Source organism: Apus apus, chromosome 16 (genome assembly GCF_020740795.1).
Source record: "Apus apus isolate bApuApu2 chromosome 16, bApuApu2.pri.cur, whole genome shotgun sequence".
Classification (NCBI taxonomy): Eukaryota; Metazoa; Chordata; class Aves; order Apodiformes; family Apodidae; genus Apus; species Apus apus.
Genome location: NC_067297.1, coordinates 12156564 through 12177657, shown reverse-complemented (window position 1 = coordinate 12177657; position 21094 = coordinate 12156564). Strand labels below are relative to the sequence as shown.

General features: G+C 42.1%; 1 protein-coding gene across 2 annotated transcripts in view; it reads left to right on the top strand.

Moving 5' to 3' along the window:
* The window catches only part of KDM2B (lysine demethylase 2B), a 110938-nt gene that overhangs the window by 52317 nt on the left and 37527 nt on the right, over positions 1-21094 (top strand). For both annotated transcript variants that reach the window (XM_051634419.1, XM_051634418.1), the window contains exons 10-12: positions 4464-4590; positions 11988-12442; positions 20106-20192. In XM_051634419.1, the coding sequence (XP_051490379.1) occupies positions 4464-4590; positions 11988-12442; positions 20106-20192 (669 nt within the window). The remainder of the gene's footprint in view (positions 1-4463; positions 4591-11987; positions 12443-20105; positions 20193-21094) is intronic.

Sequence of the window (21094 nt, the reverse complement as noted above, 5' to 3'; positions counted from 1 at the left end):
GAAGGTGGGTGCAGCTGTGATCTCCTTACCTCTTGTACCAGGAGGCAGATTTCCCCATGCCTGTCAAGTGTTTTGGGAACTTTTGGGAACTTCACTGAAATGCCTTGTGAAAGTCCCTAGCACCTTTATCCAATGAGAAGGTTCTGTGAGTTGGATCCTTGCCACTTGAAAACATCCTGATAGAGTGTTTTGGAAAAGGATATTGCAACATTTGGAAGCCCCAAATCAGACCTTTACTCTGGTCGGTTTGGGTTTAGATTTTCTTCAAGATCTATGTAGTTCTTTATCATTTTCCTGCCAGAAATACTCAAGTGCTTTAAAAAAAGATTGATGAACTCCATCAGCCCAGAATTTCCACAACTTCATAGAATTAATTTCAGTGCTTGTATGTTGCTGTGTGGCAGCAATGTGTGATGTTCAGCCCACACCTGTGGTCACAAACTTGTGCTCATAGGCAGGTGTATAATAACAAAGCTGTCTGAACAGTTGAAGAACAGCAAGAATTTCTAGACAGAAACAAAATAGAAGCTGTGCAATTAAGGCATACAGAAGTTTGAGAAAAGGCAGAAAAATCAATCCTGTTCTTTAGAAATAATAACACACACCCCCAGCCTGAAAAATTTCCTACAGGAATCTTGAAGGGATAAATGTTTTCAAAATAGGATTCTAGTGTGTACTACTTTATTTGCTTTGCCAATTAAATTTTGCCATTTTTTTGTTCCAATAATTCTATTCATAGGCTGGCTAGTACAGCAGACTCATACCCTTGTAATTCACACAAATTTGCCAGTGTGAACATACTGCAAATGAGTTTCTCATCAGTATTGATCTTCCCATTGTATATAGCACAGAAGTAAATTACATGATGTGACTGACGAAGTAATTTGCCACACTCAAAGTGTAATACAGGTGTGTTTCCCCTCTCCTTTTTTGCACAGAGCAATTTTATGGAGGTTTCACTGTGTTTAAACTTGCTATATAATGCTTAATCATCTTTGCTGATATTCAAAGTCATTTTTATGCTAGGTGTAGTTGTTGTCTTAGCAGCTAAGACAAGAATAAATATATGGTTGAAACAGTAATGCTGATTTACAGCCTGATAAAATTGCCTAGTTTATATACTTGTCATGCTTATTCTAGCTTAATTTCTCATATCCCTGGGAGACTTTTTAAGAGGGTTATAGCCATTTAAAAATAGTTTTAAGGAGTGATAAAAAACATGTCTATTGTTGGAAACAGCTCCTAATGTGCAATTGAGGTAAACAAATATTCTCCAGCCTTACAGTTTGTAGAGAGTCTCATTTTGCAGTCTGGCTTTCCTAGAGGCCAATTAACAGCCAGTCAAATAGGCCAAGCTGTTTAGCTCTCTGCTAGACCAGCTTGAATAACTGCAGAGCAGGCTGCCATGCAGAGATTCATCATCCTGGCACAGGGGTGTTAGAGCTCTGTGTTACTGAAGAGGAAGAATGTGTCAAACTTCCTCCCAACTCATCTAAATTTAACTGTGTTAAAATATTTGAGCATGGATAGAGACCAAAGCACTCAAAACATCATAAGGTGGTCACTCACAGATGGTGGTGTTTGCTACTGCTTTTTTATTTTTTCTGGAATGTAAGATAGTCTTTTACGTTGATAGATTAATTATTTTGTAAATAATCATAAATGGTTTTTCAATATTGTGATTAGATTGATCAAACACAAGTGGAGTTTGTAATGATTGTAGTGGACATTGTGGAAGAGATTAATGCTTTCTTGAAGGAAAGTGTGTGCTTGCTTGCTTAGGGTTTTTGGCTTGGTTTTGGAGTGAGATCTAAGTCTTAAAAATAATTTCCCTTTGAACTAAAGAAATGAATCCGATTCCAGAGAGGATTTTTCTTGCTTTGCAGGAAAAATTAAAAAATGTATTCTGTGGATTGTAAATTATTAATCACAGAAGTTAGAGCTGGAAATGCGTATTAGCTGATGTAGTGTGTTTCCCTGCTGGTGAGGGATTTAGTCCTCTGGCAGTGTCTGTATCAGGTATTACACTTTAAACTGATCACAGAACACTTTTGATTTCTTCCTTTCTTTTATTCCTCCCCTCCTCCCTGTAAGAGTTCATATGACCACAAGTGTACAGTGCAAAAACTATGGACATGTCCATAATACAGTTCATAGCTATAATAACTACTAAATGTCCAAGGGTATCACAGAGAACCTACTCCTCTCTACATCTCCGTAAGGCAAAGTTTAAAAGACTTTTTTAAAGCACTGTTAGATGTGCTTTCCTGGCAAAAGGCACTGGCAAAAAAGCAGAGGATCTCTTGCTACATGCAGTAGCTGTTACTTCTGAAGGTTTGTAAAAGCAGAGCCTTCTTGGGCAAGTAGTGAATTACAGAGGCATGGAGGGATTGCTGTGGGTTGGAACATTGATAGTGAGGCAATTAGGAACTCAAATTGAATATTAAAGATTGATATACATAATGGGAGCACTGCATGCATTACTGCCTTGTCTTTCACATTGAATTAACATTGGTAACAACTAAATTTGGTGAAGCTCAGAATCTGTCAACAAATGTTGAGCAATGATGTCTTTAATATTCCCAGGCATGTGGCTGAAAACCTTTTGAAGGCTGAGGGGTGGAAGGCGGCTTCCTGTTTGTAAGTCAATTCTTTGCAAATTTTGTTTCCTGCAGTGCTCTCTTGGAAAAATTTGAGTTCCTTTATTAGCATATATTTTAGCATGGCTAATTTCCCCTGTGTTCCGTAATAGTGATAAGTGGCTCCATCGCTTCTTTATGACAAGTAACTAAACCAAAGCAAAAATACACTTTAATGCAAGAAGGCCCTGGGGTTAAATGTTCTCGTATTTAGGGGGATGTTGTTTGGGTTTTGTTTCCTCCCTCCTTCTGTTTTTTGGGATGTGTGCTTTGTAATAGACAGCCCAGGGAAATGTTTGAGAAGGTGCAGCATTGCTGGAGGTGTGACCCGTAGCAACATGCAGTTCAGATTTGCCAGCTACTTTTGTGTTGAATTTAAGAGATCTTAACTTTTGGGAATTGCCATGGAGTGTTTAAATCCTACCCTGTGATACGTTTAGTGGGACAATACACTATATTTTCATGTCGTTACGTGTTGGTTTACTGCTAAAAGTGCTTGTGTTTCTTGTGCCCTGGGAACAGAGGCACGTTCTTTGGCTGTTCACCTTGGGGACAGTTCAAATGTGGGCATTCTAGGAAGCCATTGATGTGCTCAGTGCTTATATCCCCACACAGATGTTTTGAAAGTGCCTGCTTTGCAGAGCTGAATCTGAGTTTCAGGTGGTGGATTAGTGGTTCTATTTAGACCTCACTGTTTTTTTTTGTGATCTAGGGTGGGGTGGTGTTCTGGGTTTGATTTTTAAGAAGGGATTTCTAAGATAATACTCCTTCCTGGTGCAAACTTTTCATTAAAGGTGGGTGGGACACCTCTTGGCTAGGTGAGCAGTTAATATGCATAGAATATCTAAGGGCAGTTACTATAATCCCAGGGCAACACGTGCATGCAAGGCTGCAAAATGCACATTTCTGTGCCACCAGAGGAAAGAAGTGCACAGTGTCAGTGCATGCAAGATGCATGACATCCATTTTTAACAAACCACCATAAATATACATATGTTCTTGCATTTTAGGAGCTTCCCACATTCTTCTTTGGTAAAGTGACCTCCCACAGATATAAAACTGTGTTGCAAAGGAAGGAAACCCACTTTGTTTTCTTTCAAATCTGAAATCTCACAAATATGTGGTGTTGGAGAACAAGCTTCTTGTGTGAGAACAACAGGTCTGGGATGTAAAAAAATGCAGACAGCTTGACAGTATCTTTTGTCAAAATCCTGCTTCTTCATTCTGCTTGTTGCAAAAGCTAACTTGCTACCAAAGTATTAAGTGTGAAACATGTAAGGGGTTTTTACTTTTAATGTGTAGTTACCAGTAATCAAGAATTTGTGTGATCATTTGTTTAAACAAATTGTTGTGTAATTAAAAAAGGTGTGTTTCCTGCTTGACTCATTTTAGGTAATGCTGCCATTTTGATAAAAATCATGTGATAGTGTTTAGGAAACAAATTAAAAAAACACCTCTATTTTAACTTGAATTTTAGTGACTAAGATCTGTATGTGACCACCCTATGTTTATACAGTAGGTAAATAATACCGTAGGGGCCATCCGTCAGTTTCAGGATTTCACAAGAAAACAAACCCTTTCCTCTCCCACCACCCCAAGAGGATACAAATTAGTGAACCAAGAAATGATGCTATCATGGCAGGCAGGCAGGCTCCTCATTTGGTATGCTGAAGGCATACATCTCACTCGGCTCCCACCTTCTCTCCCCTCCCCCTCTTGCCTACTGTTTGTGCTCTTGATAACACGATGAGGATGATGACTGGCCCTGGTGCTGCAAACTTCTCTCCCTTCCCCCTGGCCTGACAGTCTTGGTCTTGCTTTCAGGTGCACGCCAAATTCCGGTATCCTTTCTACTATGAAATGTGCTGGTATGTTCTGGAGAGATACGTGTCCTGTGTGACCCAGCGCTGCCACCTCAGCAAAGAGTACCAGAAAGAATCAATGTTAATTGGTGAGTGAATCCTTTGAGTGCATATTCAGAACTGATGCTACCACCTTAGGCAAGTTACTGCTTTGGATTCTGCAAAGCAGATTAGAAATTGAATTGGAGAACTGCAGAAATCCTAACAAACTGTTTCTTTTGGGGTGGGGAAGGTTTTGACTCTAAAGCATTTCCATGAAGTACTAGCCTACTTAGAATTCTATTTATTGAGCATTCCCTTAGCAAGTGGATCCCAGAAGAATAATTTTGGATGCGTTTGTTCCTTGGTTTCAGTAACGTTTGTGTTGAAATGATCTGCCAAACAGCTGAGGATTTACTGCCATGTTTGGCACAGTACCTTAGTAGCCAGCAATGTGTGCATTGCAAATGTGCTTTGGTGGGATGGATATTTAGTCCTTTTATAGAGTGTCTCCTCTGCAGAATGTGTTGTGGTCACTGAACCTGGCTTCTTTCTCCTCTCTTTCCTTCAGTCTCTACTTTAGTTCTGTCTGGTGACTGACTTCTGGTTCTGCAGAATAACAAAATCAAGAACACCTACACAAATCTGTGTGATCTATAACCTAAGTGCAGGGAGGTCAGAGAAACCTTTCCAACAATAGCTGAAAATGGACCACAGCAGAGACAGAGATGTGTCTGCAGTGGGAAGGCATTACCCATGTGAGCTTTACCTCAATGTGTGACAATTCCAGTTGCTGCCTTGCTGAACTGCCCTTTTTCCACCCTTTCCTCCTTTTCATGGAACAAGATGAGCTATGTTGCCTCTCTACTTTAGCACAGAAAGGCTGAAAGTAGCACAAACACCAACTAAACCTTAATGTGTGAAGTGCAGGGAAGAACTTAAGTATTTCTGTGCCTTCTGCTCCCTCAGACACCACTTGGAGTGAACCTGGCATGGTTTGAACTGCTCTGGCTTCTGGACAGAGAAAGGACCTTATCACCTACTAGTATAATACTTAGGGATTTATGAAATTATGGGCAGATTTAGTCTCCAGTGAGTTTTACTGACCAAGAATAACTGGAGGGAGATAAGAAGTCAGTGTAGGTAGATGGGAATTCCCTAGGAATTTGGGTGCTTCACATTTTGTGTCTCTTTGCTCTGTGAGACCCTGATCAGAAGAGTTAGGTAAGCAGGAATTTTTCTCTTTTGTCAGATCATTCTAGAGGAAAGGATGAATTAGCCCCTTGGATCAGCTCTTCAGAAAGCAGTGGCAAAACTGGTAACTGCATTCTTTGGAAAATAAGGAACAACCTCCTGTTGTCTAAGCCACTGGTGTGGAAAGAGGCTCATCCTGTAGGCAGGGTGGGGGTGTCAGGTCACTGAGGTGTAATTTCAGAACAAATCAGCTGTGAAGAGCGGGTGGTTCAGGATATTGAGATGGGACCTTTTCACCTAAATCACTAGTGTGAATTCTGGCCAGCTCAGTAATTACTGATAATACCAAGTGGAGGTGGGTGCTAGGAGTGTCTGGCTGGGCAGGTCTTGAGCTGTTGTTACTGTCTTGAATGGATCAGTACTTCCAGCTTACTGAAGTGGTATCTACTGACAGTGTGTAGTTCAGCCTCCTGCCTGCTATCTCTTGACTTCAGGGTATTAGCATGCTGATAAAATCTGACAGTGACATCCAGGACCTTTCTCTCCAGGAGAGGCAGATGTATACTTTTTTTGTCAGAAACCTAATTTTTATTTCTTGGCAGAATCTTAACCTTAAAATTTATTTAACTGGGGATTGTGGTTCAAAAAGTCCAGGTCTGCTTAGATCTACTGGATCTTTCGCTTGGGCTTTTGTCAAATTCAAAGGAGTAAAGGTACATTATTTACCTTCACAAAGCTGAGATACTTTGTTCTGCTTGAGTGATACTGTTTCAAATACTTTTCCTTTAACTTGTCTGTGTCCAGCCTCTTGACTCAAATAAATCTCTGCCAGCTGTAATCCTTGAATTACACTTATTTGTTCTGTGGTGTGTATATCTTAGTATCATTCACTTGCTGTGGGATAGGAGATCCAAATGAGGTCAGTGTTCTAAAACCCCACCACTTTGTTTTTAAGCTTTTCTTCAGAACTGCTAGGTCCTTAAATTGTCTTTTCCCCAGAGACTTCTTGATCTGCAAGCAATTTCTTGATTTCCCATGAGTGAGTATCTCTTGACGAAGAATTTCCCATTATTCTCCTTAGGGAGTAATGAAACAAAGTACTTAACTACTCAGCAAACCCCTCAATAGATTTAATTGTCTTCTGTCCTTGGTTTAAGAAAAAAATATTCACATACTTGTATTAATTTTCAGAAATTTTTCTTGAATAACCTTCATGTTTCTCCTGTTTAAAAAAAATATAATTCTTTGACATAATTGGTTCTAAATGTTTTCTTTCTACCTTTCCTTTTGGGTGCTAGGACTTGCTATTATTCACCCTTGAGTTGTGCTGCTTGCTTTTCTTTTATGCCTTCTGATACAGTGGTCTTGCTGGATCAATTCAGGACATCTAGCAGGGAGCTCAGGATGCTGCCCATGGTCTCTGGGACTCACAAGGTGGTAGTTTTCACAGATTGGTAGAGATCCTGTTCTCCTGTGTGGGGAAAAAAAGAGATGCCTGGGATGACAGAGAACACCTTTGGAGAACACAGAAAACTTAGTTCATCAGCAACTGTGTTTTAAGGGTACAGTTAGATTTTTCATACTGTATTTTTGTTACATAGTATTTATTTGCTTGGACATAAAGGTTGCTACATGGGGAGTGACTCTTGATTCATTTGCCTCTAATCAAAATGCAATGTTGTGATTGTGTTGTGACATCTCAGTCTCGTAGTTGTATGCTAGTATAGCTACTTTGTTTTTGTATTTCTGTTTACTAAATGTCTTGACTCATACAACTTCAAGCAGGAAAAAACCCAAACCAAACCACCTCAGTGTAGGCAATGCTCAAACCTTGAGTCTTCCCACTCCCTAAATAAAAATGTCTGTGCTTCTCAATGAGTTGGAAGATGATGACTGGCTTCCTTTCCCATTCTCCAGGCCCAGAATGAGTTTTCAGGCAGTTACCTCCTAATTAGTCTCTGATACTGTTCTTTTTCAGATCTCTTCAGCAGAAGGGCAAACACTCAGGGGAATGATGACATGACAGCAATCACAGGCTGCTGTAAAAGCAGGCAATGTCTCTTCCTCTCTCTTTTTCCTTTTCCTTGTCCCTCTCAACTGTGATGTTTGTCCTGCCAGCTGAAATCAGAAAAGGATTCTCTTTGGCTCTCCCTAGATTTGAACATGCACTGTTTGGGGATGGATATGTCTTCATTATTTTCACTCTTATCGGGAATGAGTCTGTACTGGATGTTTTCAACCACAATTGACCTTGAGTGAGATATTGATCTTGAGAGGGAGCTGACAAAGAGTAATTGGGAGAAGATACTGGGCTATCAGAAACTGTAGCCTGCAGCTTTTAAGATTCCCGTTGCTAAAATTCTAACAGGATGGTTCTAACTGTATGTTAAGCTCCTTGGATGAAGGAAATATGCCCTTTAGTATGGTGAAGTAGCCATGTCTTTTTATTTTTTTTTTTCCTCCCTCTTCTCAGGATAGAATAGATTTCCTTATGATAGATAGGAAATAGACTATGTTGAGTGATTTCTGTGTGCTGTGCTCCATGCAATGATACATTTCCAGTATGCTTAGGGTTTTTTCCTGCTAAGGAAAGTGTCATTGCTGTCTTCAGCAGACCAAGAGCAACTGCTGCTCCCAAGTCACAGTGTCAGGGTTTTGCCAGGTGGGTCCTGCACATGGGACTCTTCTAAAGTGCTTAGAAAGATTTCATGAGTTTACCTCCCTCCCCTTCTTCTGTAATAGAGCAAGTTGCTTTTCAGCAAGGAAAGAAACAGTGGATAATTATCTTTCCTGTACAAGTGAATAACTGTACTGTGGGAAAAGTTAAGTGTTTTGCCTGGAACCACAGGGAAGTGAACTGCTGTAGGAAAAACGTATTTCTAGCTCTGTCTTGTGGTCAAGCCTGCGCTGCTGGCTCCTCTTCACTATGTCATTGGCTCCTTTGTATAAACCATTTGTATTTGCTTTGAGAGGGAGAGGGGTGAAGGTTTTTTTGCAGTAAGTTGTGTGGGAGCCCAGACTAGAGAACCACTCTGAAAGTGAGGGTGTAACTGGTGCACTGACTCAGAAGAAGAAACCACAGCTGCACTTAGCAGGAGCATGGGGAGATTTTATACAACAAACATCTCAAAGACAGTAGAACCCTGGTAATACAGTGCTTAAAATGCACTTGTTGGCAAAGTCAAAGCACACTGTGCATGTGCAGGGCCTCAGCTCACAGCAGAGCAATGCTCAGGCAGATGCTCTTCTCATTAAAATGAATAAATAAAAAATCATGGCATGTTGCATTACAACAAAACACTTGAAAACACAAATTGAACCTTCCTCACCTTGACCTTATCCTTCCATTATTGATTCCCTTTTTTGTTTGTTTTTTTTTTTAATTGAAATTGGCAGCAGTAGCAGTTACTATCTTTTGAAAGCAGTCTGCCCTTCACCTGCTGGTGCAACAGTGCTGGAATCCCTTAGTGCTCCAGAACAGGGTGATACACCTCAGGTTATTAGCAAGCCCTGACCCAAAGGCAGGCTTGGGCAGGGCATCAGGTTAACTTCCAGGCTGGCAGAGAACAGGCCACAGGGTGCTTGTTTGGTGATAGTCCGTTTTGAGGTTAGATGTAGATTAATTTTTGTCTGTCCATACCCAGGTGTTGCTGGCACAGCAGCGTCTGTCCTGTGCAGACAGCTGGTGGTAGGGAAGCACTGGCAGCTGCCAGGTGGGAATTGCTGCTTGGTTCTGGTGGGAGGAGGGGCCCCAGGAGCTGTGCTGTTTGACTCTTCTCTTGCCTTTTGTTTCTGTAGATTAGAGCAAGAGAGAAAAAGTAGCAGTCTCTCTTGAAGGCTCTTTACTTTTGGCACCAGAGCATTACCTGGAGTCAGTTATTCACACCTCCATGGTGTGATCCCCCCTCTCTTTCTTTAGGCCTTGTCTGTGCTTGCAGTTTGTCCCAGTTATAGTCATTGGTTCCTGTTCAGCAGAGCCACAGCACAGGCAGAGAGAAACATCATTCTGTTTGTGCAGATTTATACAATTTCCATGAATGATGCTGTCCTGGTAGCACAGGGATGTGTATCTGCTGTCACCTTCTGTTTTATCACTTGCATCTTCTCCCATCCAAGCTGGGTTTTTGTGCTTCAGTCAATTGTAAAATAGCTCACCAAGGCAGCGTGGCTTAGAGAAGGGGCTCCAGATGTGGATCCAAGAGCCTGGATTCTGGTTCCTGGTTTTGTCCTAGTTTTGATGTGTGACAATGAGTAAATCATGCTTTCTCCCAAGCATCTGTTTCCTCAGCTGTAAAAGGGGAGGATGACATAAGCTGATTAGCCCTTTGAGGTAGGTAAGTGTGGTAGCTGCTGTGGACAAAGGAAACAACAGTGTTAGGTACAAGTTGGATAACCTATGGTTTTTAAATCTTCTGGTTAAGATATTTTCTAATCCTGTTTGTTTTTCTGAGGGTGTATTAGCACAGACTAGAGAGGAGGAGCTGCTTTGGAGTGTTACATGCCACCACCTCAGCACACAAAATAAACTCTGCTGTACTTCTCCACCGTGAAGCTTTTTTGGAGGAGTGCAGGGAGGAAATGAGCCTACACTGAGGAAGGAGCTGGGTTTGGCTGTGTCCAGCCTTGCTAGTAGCTGGTATTTTTTGTGACTGTCGTCTTTTCACAGGCATTTCAGCTTAAATGTGCCTTTCAGGTGTAGTTTTGTGGCCATTTTGGTTCAGTGGAAAAATGTAAAAGTGCCTGAAGGAGTGGACTGGACAGAGATGCTTGATTTTGATGGTTGGACTTCATGATCTTAGAGGTCTTTTCCAACCATAATGGTTCAGTGACACTGCAGCAACAGCACACTTGCCCTGAAAAGTGTGAAGTGGCCGGTTTGTCTCTCTCAGGCACTAACACACAGCGGCGCACCTGGATGTACAGTTTTTATTTGAACCTGCAAAGCTCAGCAGCTGGGTTGGCTGCCCCTAGGCAGCTGCTCTGCCCTTACCTGTTGCATCTTTGTTACCCAGCTGACAAGTTACACATGTGTTTTGCCAGATGATGGTACAGGGTGTGCAAGAGACAAGGAGCTTCTCTCTGATAAGGCTGAATTTGCCAGCTCGGAACTGGGCTGCAGCATTTGTTTGGTACCTCACTGTTAAACAGCTGGATGCTGAGGTTTTTCTCTAATGACTGTTTAATCCTTCTTTAGGCATGATTCACATTGTCCTAATCCAAAGCTACTGCACTGCATAGCACGAAAGCTGTGAAAGGAACTTCTCATTAATTGTTCACTCACTTTTTCTGTATGACTTCTCTTTCCTTGGCAGAGTGTTCTTGTTTGCAGCTTGATCTCATACCCATTTCAGCCACTATTAAAATTCACGTTGACTTAACTGGGTGTTGCCAATGTTAACTGTATTTTCCAGAGAAGTTCCTGCTGTTGCTAGCCTGCATTCAATGTTGTGCACTTAGTAAAGGAAATCGTGTCCAATAAATAAGATGTGTGTTTTAGGGATCCTTGGCTACTGTTTCCTACATTGCTTTCACTGCTTGGTTGCACAGAGTTGGTTAATAGTTGGTATTTTTAGGAGAAAACCTGCTATAAAATTAAGATTAATAATTCCTTAAACTCAGAAGTTTGCCTTTAGGTCTTCCTGAGTGTGTCAAGGATGGCGTTAAGAAAAATAGTATCATTTAACTCTGGGACAGTCCTTGTGTTTCTCAGTGGGTTTAGGCTTCTTGTCATGAAAATAAGTGTGGTTGTCATCCTCTGTCTCAGAAGAGCAAGGAGTATTCATGCAGTAACAAGTGGTGGGTCTTGTTTCATTAACAGTTGCTCACAAAGAGGAAAAGTCTTGGGAAGCTGATTTTGTTCTGTGCAGGGTTCCTGAAAGAACAATGATGTAGAGCATTTTAACGTGCTTTCTCCCACCGTTTTCCCCCTCCCTTCTCTGTGCTAACTCTCCTCTTAAAGCTGTTATGCTGCTGAATCTGGTCTCTTTTGGATTTGTGGGAGAATTAATTGTGTGTGACTTAAGAGCTCTGCCTACTCTTAATTGAAGGCATAGAGGACTGAAGCTTTGAAGAAAGCATAATTTTTCCCTAAATGTTTCCCAGTCATTTGAATTGAGTGGATGTTAATGAAAACCAGCATTAAAACAAACAACACCCCCAAAATTAAAAATCAGCTGAATAGGGCCTGTTCCTGTCGCATATTTCCTAGGGATTATCTAGTGCTCTTTTAAATAGGCAGTGGCAGTGGTGGAGAGGGGTTTCAGCTGTGAATTACATCAGGTAAAAATTCAGCATTCTTTTTTCTAACTTCCAGATGCAAAAAGAAAACGCAGCACAGACAGCTATTCTTCAGATTCGTGGTTAGACATGGATGAAGAATCTTGTGATGCCCATATCCAGGAGGAGAAGGATGACAGCTTGGATAAGAACTCCAAATCCTTAGTGGATGGCTCCTCCTCACCCAACAGCACACACTCAGAAGGGAAGGAGGGTGCAGGAAGGAAACAAAAAGCCACAGTAATGAGATACCTGAAAAGAACTTTGTCTAATGAGTCAGATGACAGCATAAAATCAACAACCCCCACGGACTATCCCAAAACACCAACGGGGTCTCCAGCTACAGAAGTGTCAACCAAATGGACTCACCTTACAGAATTTGAACTGAAGGGTTTAAAAGCCCTGGTGGAAAAGCTTGAATCTCTCCCAGAGAACAAGAAGTGTGTTCCAGAAGGCATCGAAGATCCGCAGGCTCTCCTGGAGGACATGAAGGTGGGTGTGATAGCTTGCTGATCCACACAAACTGTATTCTGTGGCTGCAGAAGATGGCAGGAGATCAGAAAGCAAAGTTCTGCTGCAGAGGGGTGGCAGCTTTTGTTTAGTGACCAGATCATACTAGCCTGCTGTGCCACAGAGAGGGAAATGATGCCTCTGTGCAAAAGCCATCTCTGCTGTGGGGAGACAGCTGTTTGCAGTCTGATGCAGTCCTTTCTAGTTGTTGCAGCAGTGGCCAGAAGTTTAGATCCTCTCATAGTTCAGCACTTTTTGTGTCCCCTGTGTAAATATTCCACCTCAAAAAAGTCTGTTTATATGTATAGTCTTAATCTGCCCTTTTTGGTCTAGTATATCTGATTGACTGACACATACAAAATGTACATAATTGTCCTTCTGAAGATACATTGTCTGAGGTTTTCAGTTCCTTTTGTTTTTTTGCTTTCACCTTTCTCATTTTCTTTTCCTCCATTGCCCTCTATAGGTTGTTAATTATTCTTCACTGGTACCATACACTGTTTTGGGGGAGGCTGTGAGGAGTGAATGCTCACAAGTTACAGAGCTTCTCTTTAGATTTTTAATATACTGTAAGTGGTACCCCATCTGACCTAGGGATAAATTTCTCCTGAAGACCAGCATGGCCTTGCTGCTCCTAGTCCCAGCCCTGCCTCTGATCCATGACATGCCCTTGGACTGCTTGCTTAGCTTTTCTGTCTCTCGTTTTCACATTGTATAAAATGAGCATATTAATTATTTTTTATAAGAAACCTGAGAGCAACACAGTCTTGTCATTTTGCTGGAACTTGTCCAGCAAGGCTAAAATTGTCAGCCTGTCCTCCGCAGGTCCCAGTACCAGAGCAATTTGGCTTGATTTGGATCTAGGAGTATTGATTCCTGGGCTTGTGTTTGGCCTGCTAGCCTGGTGCTGTTTCTGTGTGCAGTGCTTCAGCTTCATGTGTTCCATACACAAGAGCTGTATAAGCCCCAATCTGAGGAGAAAACTACACATTTATATGGTGAAAAAGGAGCCTGTACTTTTTTAGTGCAAGTAGTGTAACAGCTGTTTAGAAAAGGCTTCAAAGCCAGATAAAGAAGGCTGAACATATGCAATGTGCAGTGGAACAGTATTCCACAATCTTGGAGCCTGGAAGTGTGATACACAGCACTCGTTTTGGTAAACCACAAGTGCTCAGAAAGGCTCTTCTTGCAAAATCAGCCACTTTGCATATGAAAGTGGCCACACTTGCCCAAAGTGATGGCTGCAGATTCACTGGTTTGCTGTGTGATCACTCACCTTCTAATCAGATATCAAAATGAAGCTTCAAGACCAGGAGTTGAATTTATGGTGAAGAAGAAGGGATGGTAGCATTGCTTTTCCAAGCTGGATGCACAGACCAGGTTTCCCTTAAAAATAAACAGTGCAGGTGTTCAGAACATGATCATACATGCTCTTTGGATGACATATTCAATGCACTGTGAGACATTTTACTAGAACATGGCAAGATACCACATGGGAACCTGGTTTAAAGCACTATGCAGGAGTATGTTTTCTTATTCCCCTCCAGAGCAGTGGATTTACCAGATACAGAAATGGAGAACTGGAAATGGACATTTAAGAAAAAGGCCCAAGAGCCATGCCATTTCTGGTGATATTTTGCTTTCATTGGTATTAAGTGAGCATTTGCCAAGTTTATTTTGTGCATCTTGCAGTCTTGATGTTCCATCTCCTTTGATAACTGTCTTCTTCTAAACTTTCTCTCCTTGCCAGCACACACTGTAACCATCAGGATGTAGCCCAACATCTGGATATTTATGGTTCCCTGCTGGTTAAAGAGCCCATGGCCACATCTAAACACCATGCGTGCTGCAGAATTGTTTTCTCTGGAATCACCTCTGTATGTTTGGTGAGCCAGTGACTGATTAGTCAGAGCAAGACGTTTTAAAAAGGATGCTAACTCTTTTTTTTTTTTTTTTAATTTTATTTTATTTTTACAATATTAGCCCACATAGAAGGGCAGTCCTCAATTTTCAGAGAATAGGAGTCAATACAGCATAGTAAATTCATGAACCCCATTAGTCTGCTTCCTCCTTAACACTCCCCTCAGCTGCCTAATTCACTTGCTAGGTGCAAGTTCTATTTAGTTTCTTTTATTTAGTTCCTTGGCTTTAAAAAAAAAATAAAAATCAGAGACAAGTGAATCAGTTCATGTTCAGGGCTTCTACTTGCAAAGGACAGAGCATGCTGATGGAAGAGCTGCCAGGGGACTGTTTCCAGCCCCTTGAGCACACATCCAGCACCATGATCAATGCAGGGTTCCTGCACTGCTCAGTGTGCACAACACAGCTCTTCAGTCCTTCATTTTGTCCTTGCCCCTCAGTGTGTCAGGTACCTGGGACTGTCCAGACCCCCAGCTGAATACAGGGATACCAGTGTTCCCCTTGGGCTTCCCAGGGATACTGTGGCCATAGCCATGTGCAAAATTAAGCTAAAAGAGACCATAATTTTGGATACTAGTTTTAAATGCTGCAGAGGTGATTTTCAGAAAAGTTAGCATTAGTTAAGAATTATATGTTCAAAAGATTCAATACCATTCAAGTAAACTGTAATTGCTTAACGTTTCTGCAGAGCAGAACTTCTGATCTTTAGCAGATCCCAAGCCACATGCGAGAAAGAGCAGGAACATAGAATTCCTGACTGCTTGTGGAAACTTGATTCAAAGATTTGCCCTGTGTCACATAGAGACATAACGACAGAGGAAGAGAGACAGTCTGTTTTTCCAGAATGGTATTTATCTCCTTGACCACTAAATCATATTCCCTCTTATTGCTACTGGTTTTCCAGCTTGTACAGAAAATAATGAGGATTTTGCTGATAGCATTAGCAGCAGAGCAAGCAGAAGCCTGGCACCTTTACCTCACCCTGGTGAATATCCAGAGCACCAGTCATCTGGGTGACTGAATGGAGGCAGGAATCCTGCAGAAGAAATTGTGCAGATCAGATGTGCTGTGACTATATTCACAAGGCCTGTTTCATGGGCAACCGGACTTTCAGGCGTGTGGTGTATTAATAGTATACCCTATGAAAAGTACCCTTTTAGTGCACCCATTTGAGAGTTTGTTTTAACAAATACGTAGCAAGAACATGCTTGACAGAAAATCTGAAAGCTCTTGCTCTGACTGGAAAGTCTGAAACAAGTTTCTTCCTGAAGAAAATAAATCCATGTTTATTGTAGCAGTTTTATTTCTTAATGAAAGACACTCAGGAACCTTTTTGTATGACATTCAAGTCTGTGCTTCAGTAAGAGAATTAATGTTTTCAGAAAACAGGATATGGGTAGTTAAACTGGAGAAGGAAAACCATTTTTGTGAAGTTTCACAGAACAAATCAGGGTAACTCACGAAGAATCTGTGCTTTTCCATCCTAGCAAGAATACAGTAAGGGATGGGCAACTGGATTACTGCTCTTAGTGGTAAATACAACTACAGCTCTCTACAGCTATTTAATGTCAAGTAGGTGATACTCTTTGAAGTAAAGTAATTTATTTTCCTTATGAGAAGGGAGACTGAAAACTAAACTAAGCCTGTGTAAATTCCTTACACGTCATCTAAGCTCCTAACTAACTGCAACTGTCTAGTGGGGACACAGCAATCCAGAAGTGCCAAGCTGGTGCCTCTGAAGATTGAGAACCCATTTATCATCGTGATCGATGGAGTGCAGCAGCACAACGGAGGCTTATTTACAGAGCAGAGCACTGGCCTCACTTGGAGAGCAGGGCAGCTCTTCTCTCAGCTCAAACAAGGAATTCAGTTGGTGTTGGCTGCACCTCTGCTGTATGGGCACTATGGCATGAGCCCTGTGTTCCCCACCGAAGGAGCTTCTCAGAGGCCTCCAGACAAGGGTTTGCTGACAGCAGCTTCCCCTCCATAGCAGATGGCATCTGAGCACTGGGCCGAGGAGATGCTCTGTATCCAAATGTCTGGGGCTGGGCTCTGGGAGCTGTATGTGCAGCAAATATGAGGGGAAACTGTTGTACAGATGAACAGACTCTCCCTGAGAGTGCTCAGCTGACCCAAGTTGCAGAAGGAGAGAAGGCTTTGCAGTGTAGCTGTTGGCAGGGTGAGCAGCTAGAAGGCACAGCAGCTGTTGGCCCCACATCCTTGCTGGTGGTGTTAGTGTTGGAGGCACACGCAGTGTGCAGTCACACCTTGTTTTCCACATATATATGCCCTGAAATGACATACGAAACAGTGCAACAACTCCTGCTCCCAATTTAAAAATTAAGTAGCAGCTGAACTGTTAGAAAAGTACCTACACTGATGAAGAAGAGAAGGAGGAAAAAAAATCACTGAGAAGTAATTTTACTTAGATGGTGGCCTTGGGGATTGGAAGAGTTTGATTGTGTGGCTTCTCCATTTCATATTTAGCTACCAAATAGCATGTTGGTCTACTAAAGAGACAACTGGGGTGGACTTATGCATGAAGAAGAGAATAGAGAGGTAACCATCTTACTCCTTGGTGTACTTTGCATCCCACATCACAGGACAGGTAGAGTTGAGCAGACTTTTGATTGTGACAGTGTGCATCCCACATGAAACACACTGCCAGTGATCCTTGTCTGCCTGTAGCCTCTGACTTCAGCACACCAAGTTTCTGTTGTTACCAGCAGGATGGTGATGCCTCTGCTGCTCCTGGGGATCAGGATTGTGTGATCTGCCTCATCATAATGCCACAGACCTTGCCCACTTGAAAGCAAAAATGCTGCCCTTCTTCAGAAGAGGCTGTGGAAGTCCATTAGGGCAGAAGAAACTCAGTTTGAAGAAAAGAGTTTGTCAAATATCTGCAGCTCTTTGGCAGCAGGAGAAGATTCTTGTGCAAGACAGATGATATCTTCTGAAATATGTTCTTACTTTTTCTTGCCAAGAAATCTTACCCCGTTCTCATTCTGATGACAGAAAAAAAACCTCCCTCTATTGAATGCAGTTCAAGGGAGTCATTCCTTGCTGTGCTTTTGAAATTAATGGCTAAACTGGATTCTTACATGCTTAATCAGTTTCTTTCCTTCATACCTGCTGTTGTCACCACAGCCTTCAAGTGTAGTGAATCAGGCAGCCTTGTGCTGGATGAGCATCGTGTTGTTTGTCTAAGTGGAGCCCCATGGCTTTTCTTTATCTTTTTTCTGTTTGATGAGGTTTTTTGGTGTGGGGTTTTTTGTTTGTTTTTTTTTTTTAACCAGGTGAAGTCTCCCTCCTCCAGCCTGTTGGATGCTGACACTTGACACTGCAGTCAGTGCAAACGTGGCTTGGTTGTGGTTCTGCTGCTCAGACATCCATTGTTTTTAGCTGGCTGAGATGATAAACTGCAACAGTTTTACATTTCTTCTTGGGGAATATTTTCACGTGGTACATATGATAACAAGAAAGCTTCATTATCCTGCCAAGTTCTTGGAATATTCTCTGCTTTCTATTGAACTCAGTGTCTCTGACAGTCGTTAGTGGAAATGTTAAGGTTTTCTGTCTTACAAGCTTTCAAATCTAACAGCAGCAAAGTAAAGAGGGATTCATTTGTCCTTTGTTTATATGGCTCTCAAGCTGCTGCCTTGGTCTGGAAAATGTTGGTTTTGCAAGAGAACACAAAAGAGCTCTCCACTCCATTTTTAGGACTGAAAACTAACTTTCCAAATGTCGTCACAGCTCAGTTAATGCAATGGTCACACTCTCAAAATAAAAAGGACACGAGAAGAGAGGTGCTCACTTAACCTTGGTTCAGCCAGGAGTTCATTTGCCAGTGACTAGTCTGTGTGTAAAAGTTATCAGGTCTCTCACTTGAAGAGCATCCAGCGCGAGGTACACTCAGGCTCCACAGCCCAGTCAGGCTGGGACAAGCTGGGTTTTACTGTTGACCAGCACAGGCTGTGCCTGTGCAAGCTCCTGAGCACAGCCACAACAGTGCCAGGCTGATGAAACTGGGCTTGTACTGGTATTGCTTGTGTTGGTTATTGGTGCTGCTTTTGGACTACCAAAACTAACCAGTATCAAGAGCAACTTTACTGGTGTGATTGTAGCTGAAGGAGCAGCACTGTGCTGGTGCTGTCATGTCTATTAGTGAAGCATCTCTCATTTAAGCACAGGCTGGGGAATTGAGCTGAATCCAGCCTGAGCCCCAGGGAGAGGAAACCAGCCCCAGGGAGGGGAAACCAGCCCCAGGGACACTCATCCAGACCCTAGTTAGATGCTAGTCTGCCTGCTCAGGCTCTTGGGGCTAATAAGTACATAGAGAATCAAGGGAAGTGAGTGTGGACTATCCCCAGCTGCACAATTGAGAACACTTGGAGAGTCCAGTTCTGGAGCCCTCAACACAGGAAGGACATGGAGCTCTTGGGGCAAGTCCAGAGGAGGCCACAAAGGTGATCAGAGAGCTGGAACAGCTCTGCTATGAAGACAGGCTGAGAGAGTTTGGGCTGTTCAGCCTGGAAAGAAGGCTCCAGGGAGACCTTAGAGCACCTTCCAGTACCTGAAAGGGCTACAGGAAAGCTGGGGAGGGAATTTTTACCAGGGTGTGTAGTAACAGGACATGGGGTAATGGTTTTAAACTGGAAGAGGGAGATTTAGGTTAGACATGAGGAAGAAATTTATTACTGTTCGGGTGGTGAGACACTGGCTCAGGTTGCCCAGGGAGGTTAAGGCTGCCCCATCCCTGGTTGGATGGTGCTTTCAGCAACCTGGTCTAGTGGAAGGTGTTCCTGCCTGTGCAGAGGGGCTGGAACTAGATGATCTTCTAGGTCCTTTCCAACCCAAACCATTCTATGATTTTTCCCCAAGTCTGAGTTACATGGTCAGGAGAGTGATTCACAGCGGTAGGAGCTGGGTGAGCCAGTGCAACCCACTCAGGAAATTTCTAGGACAGTGCATCAAAGCAAAAGGATTTGGTGGGGGTGGAAGGGAGGGGAGACAAATCTTTTTCCTTCATACTGTGCTGTTTAGAGTCAGATCTTTCCCTAGTGAACACTCGGGAACCTGAATGCTTCACCTGATTATGTAAAGTGAACTAGATCATAAAGCTCTGGCCTGCCCATCAGTGTGGAACGAAGGCCAGTGAAGATGAGGTGCTCTTGAACTGCCACATGCAAAAAGATGAGAGATCACAGTGCACATGTCTGTATCTTGACTTACCTGAGTGGTCAGGGGGTCACAGGGTTGCTCTAAACTACACCCCTGGTACCAAGTGACTGCAGAAATAATGGTGGCAGAGCCTAGATGCTTTGCAGGCCTTTAGTATAGACGTGATGAAGAGAGAGGTGTTGGTTGTGATGACTGGTGGGGCCATTTGGGAGTTAATGAGCTGGAGTTTAAAGGGAGAGGGGATACTGGTATTAGACTGATAGCAGTGGAAGAAACAACAGTCTTTAGGATGCAGCAATTTTAAAGAAGTCTGTAATAGAGGTGATTCATGGCTGATTTTGCTGTATGTTTTGCAAAAAACTTCACATCTTGGATTTTAATGACAGGTGCAAGAGTTTCAGTGTAAATTGGGAGTTTGGAAGCAAAAGTAACTTGCAGAGATCTTGTCACTCTTATCAGAGTGGAGTATTGTCTTCTGCAAGTCTCCACTGTTCAGTTGGACAAATATTTCCCTGGTTAATAAAAGCCTTTTCATTTGCAACAGAGCATACTGAAGGAACATGCTGACGATGACCAAAATCTTGCCATTTCGGGTGTCCCCGTGGTCAGCTGGCCCAAGAAGACCACAAAGGTAATGAGACACAATTACTTCCTAATGACTATTGTGCTAGGTCATGGTCTTTATTTATCTAGAATCTGACAAAGTGCTGTATATGATACTTTGGCAGCTGCTCACATTTTTAACATCAAATGTTATTTTTAATGATTTTATGATTGGGTGTTGAAGCAGAACATAAAAGTGCCTCAGCAGGGAGAAATCATTAAAGATTTTGTTTGGACCTTATGGAGCTGTATAAAACTTCAGTATGTCTTGGTCATTTACTAGACATTGTGAAATCTAAAAATGTTGATGCAACATTTTGTGTGAAATTAAATGATGTGTAAGTCTTACAAATTGGTCACTTAGTGAATGCTCTCACCTGGATGAGATGATGTTTTTTATCTGACACTATGACACATCCTGAATTCTCTGTACAAATGTGCCACTAACTTTGGAGGGTAGTTTTCTGCCCCTGTATCTTCATTTTTGCTCCTATATATGGGAGTAATTCTCTTCACCTTGCAGAACCATAAGGCTTGCTTCATTAGCGCTTACAAAGAATTTGAAATAATTAACTAAAGAATAATGTCAAAAGGCTGGATGTTATTTATAACAGTGGTATGTTTTACCACACTCCAGTTATTCAGCATGCTGTAAAAGCAGCTTTGCTTGTTTAGAAGATGTCTCATCGCTTCTATTTTTACTTTCATTTTTCACTGAATTAGTTTTATAATACATAATTTCTTGAGAAATGCTGAAAGGGTCGGTCAGCTTAAATTGGGCTGCTTTCTGAAAATCTGTTGTTGTTATCATTGCACATCACTTTCAAGTAATTAACTGAGTGAATTATTTTCCCTGTTCTCACTGTTGTGCTGGTGCACTTGTCATGGCTTTTGAATATGGTCCCTTGTAGCCACGTGAATTTGCTGGCT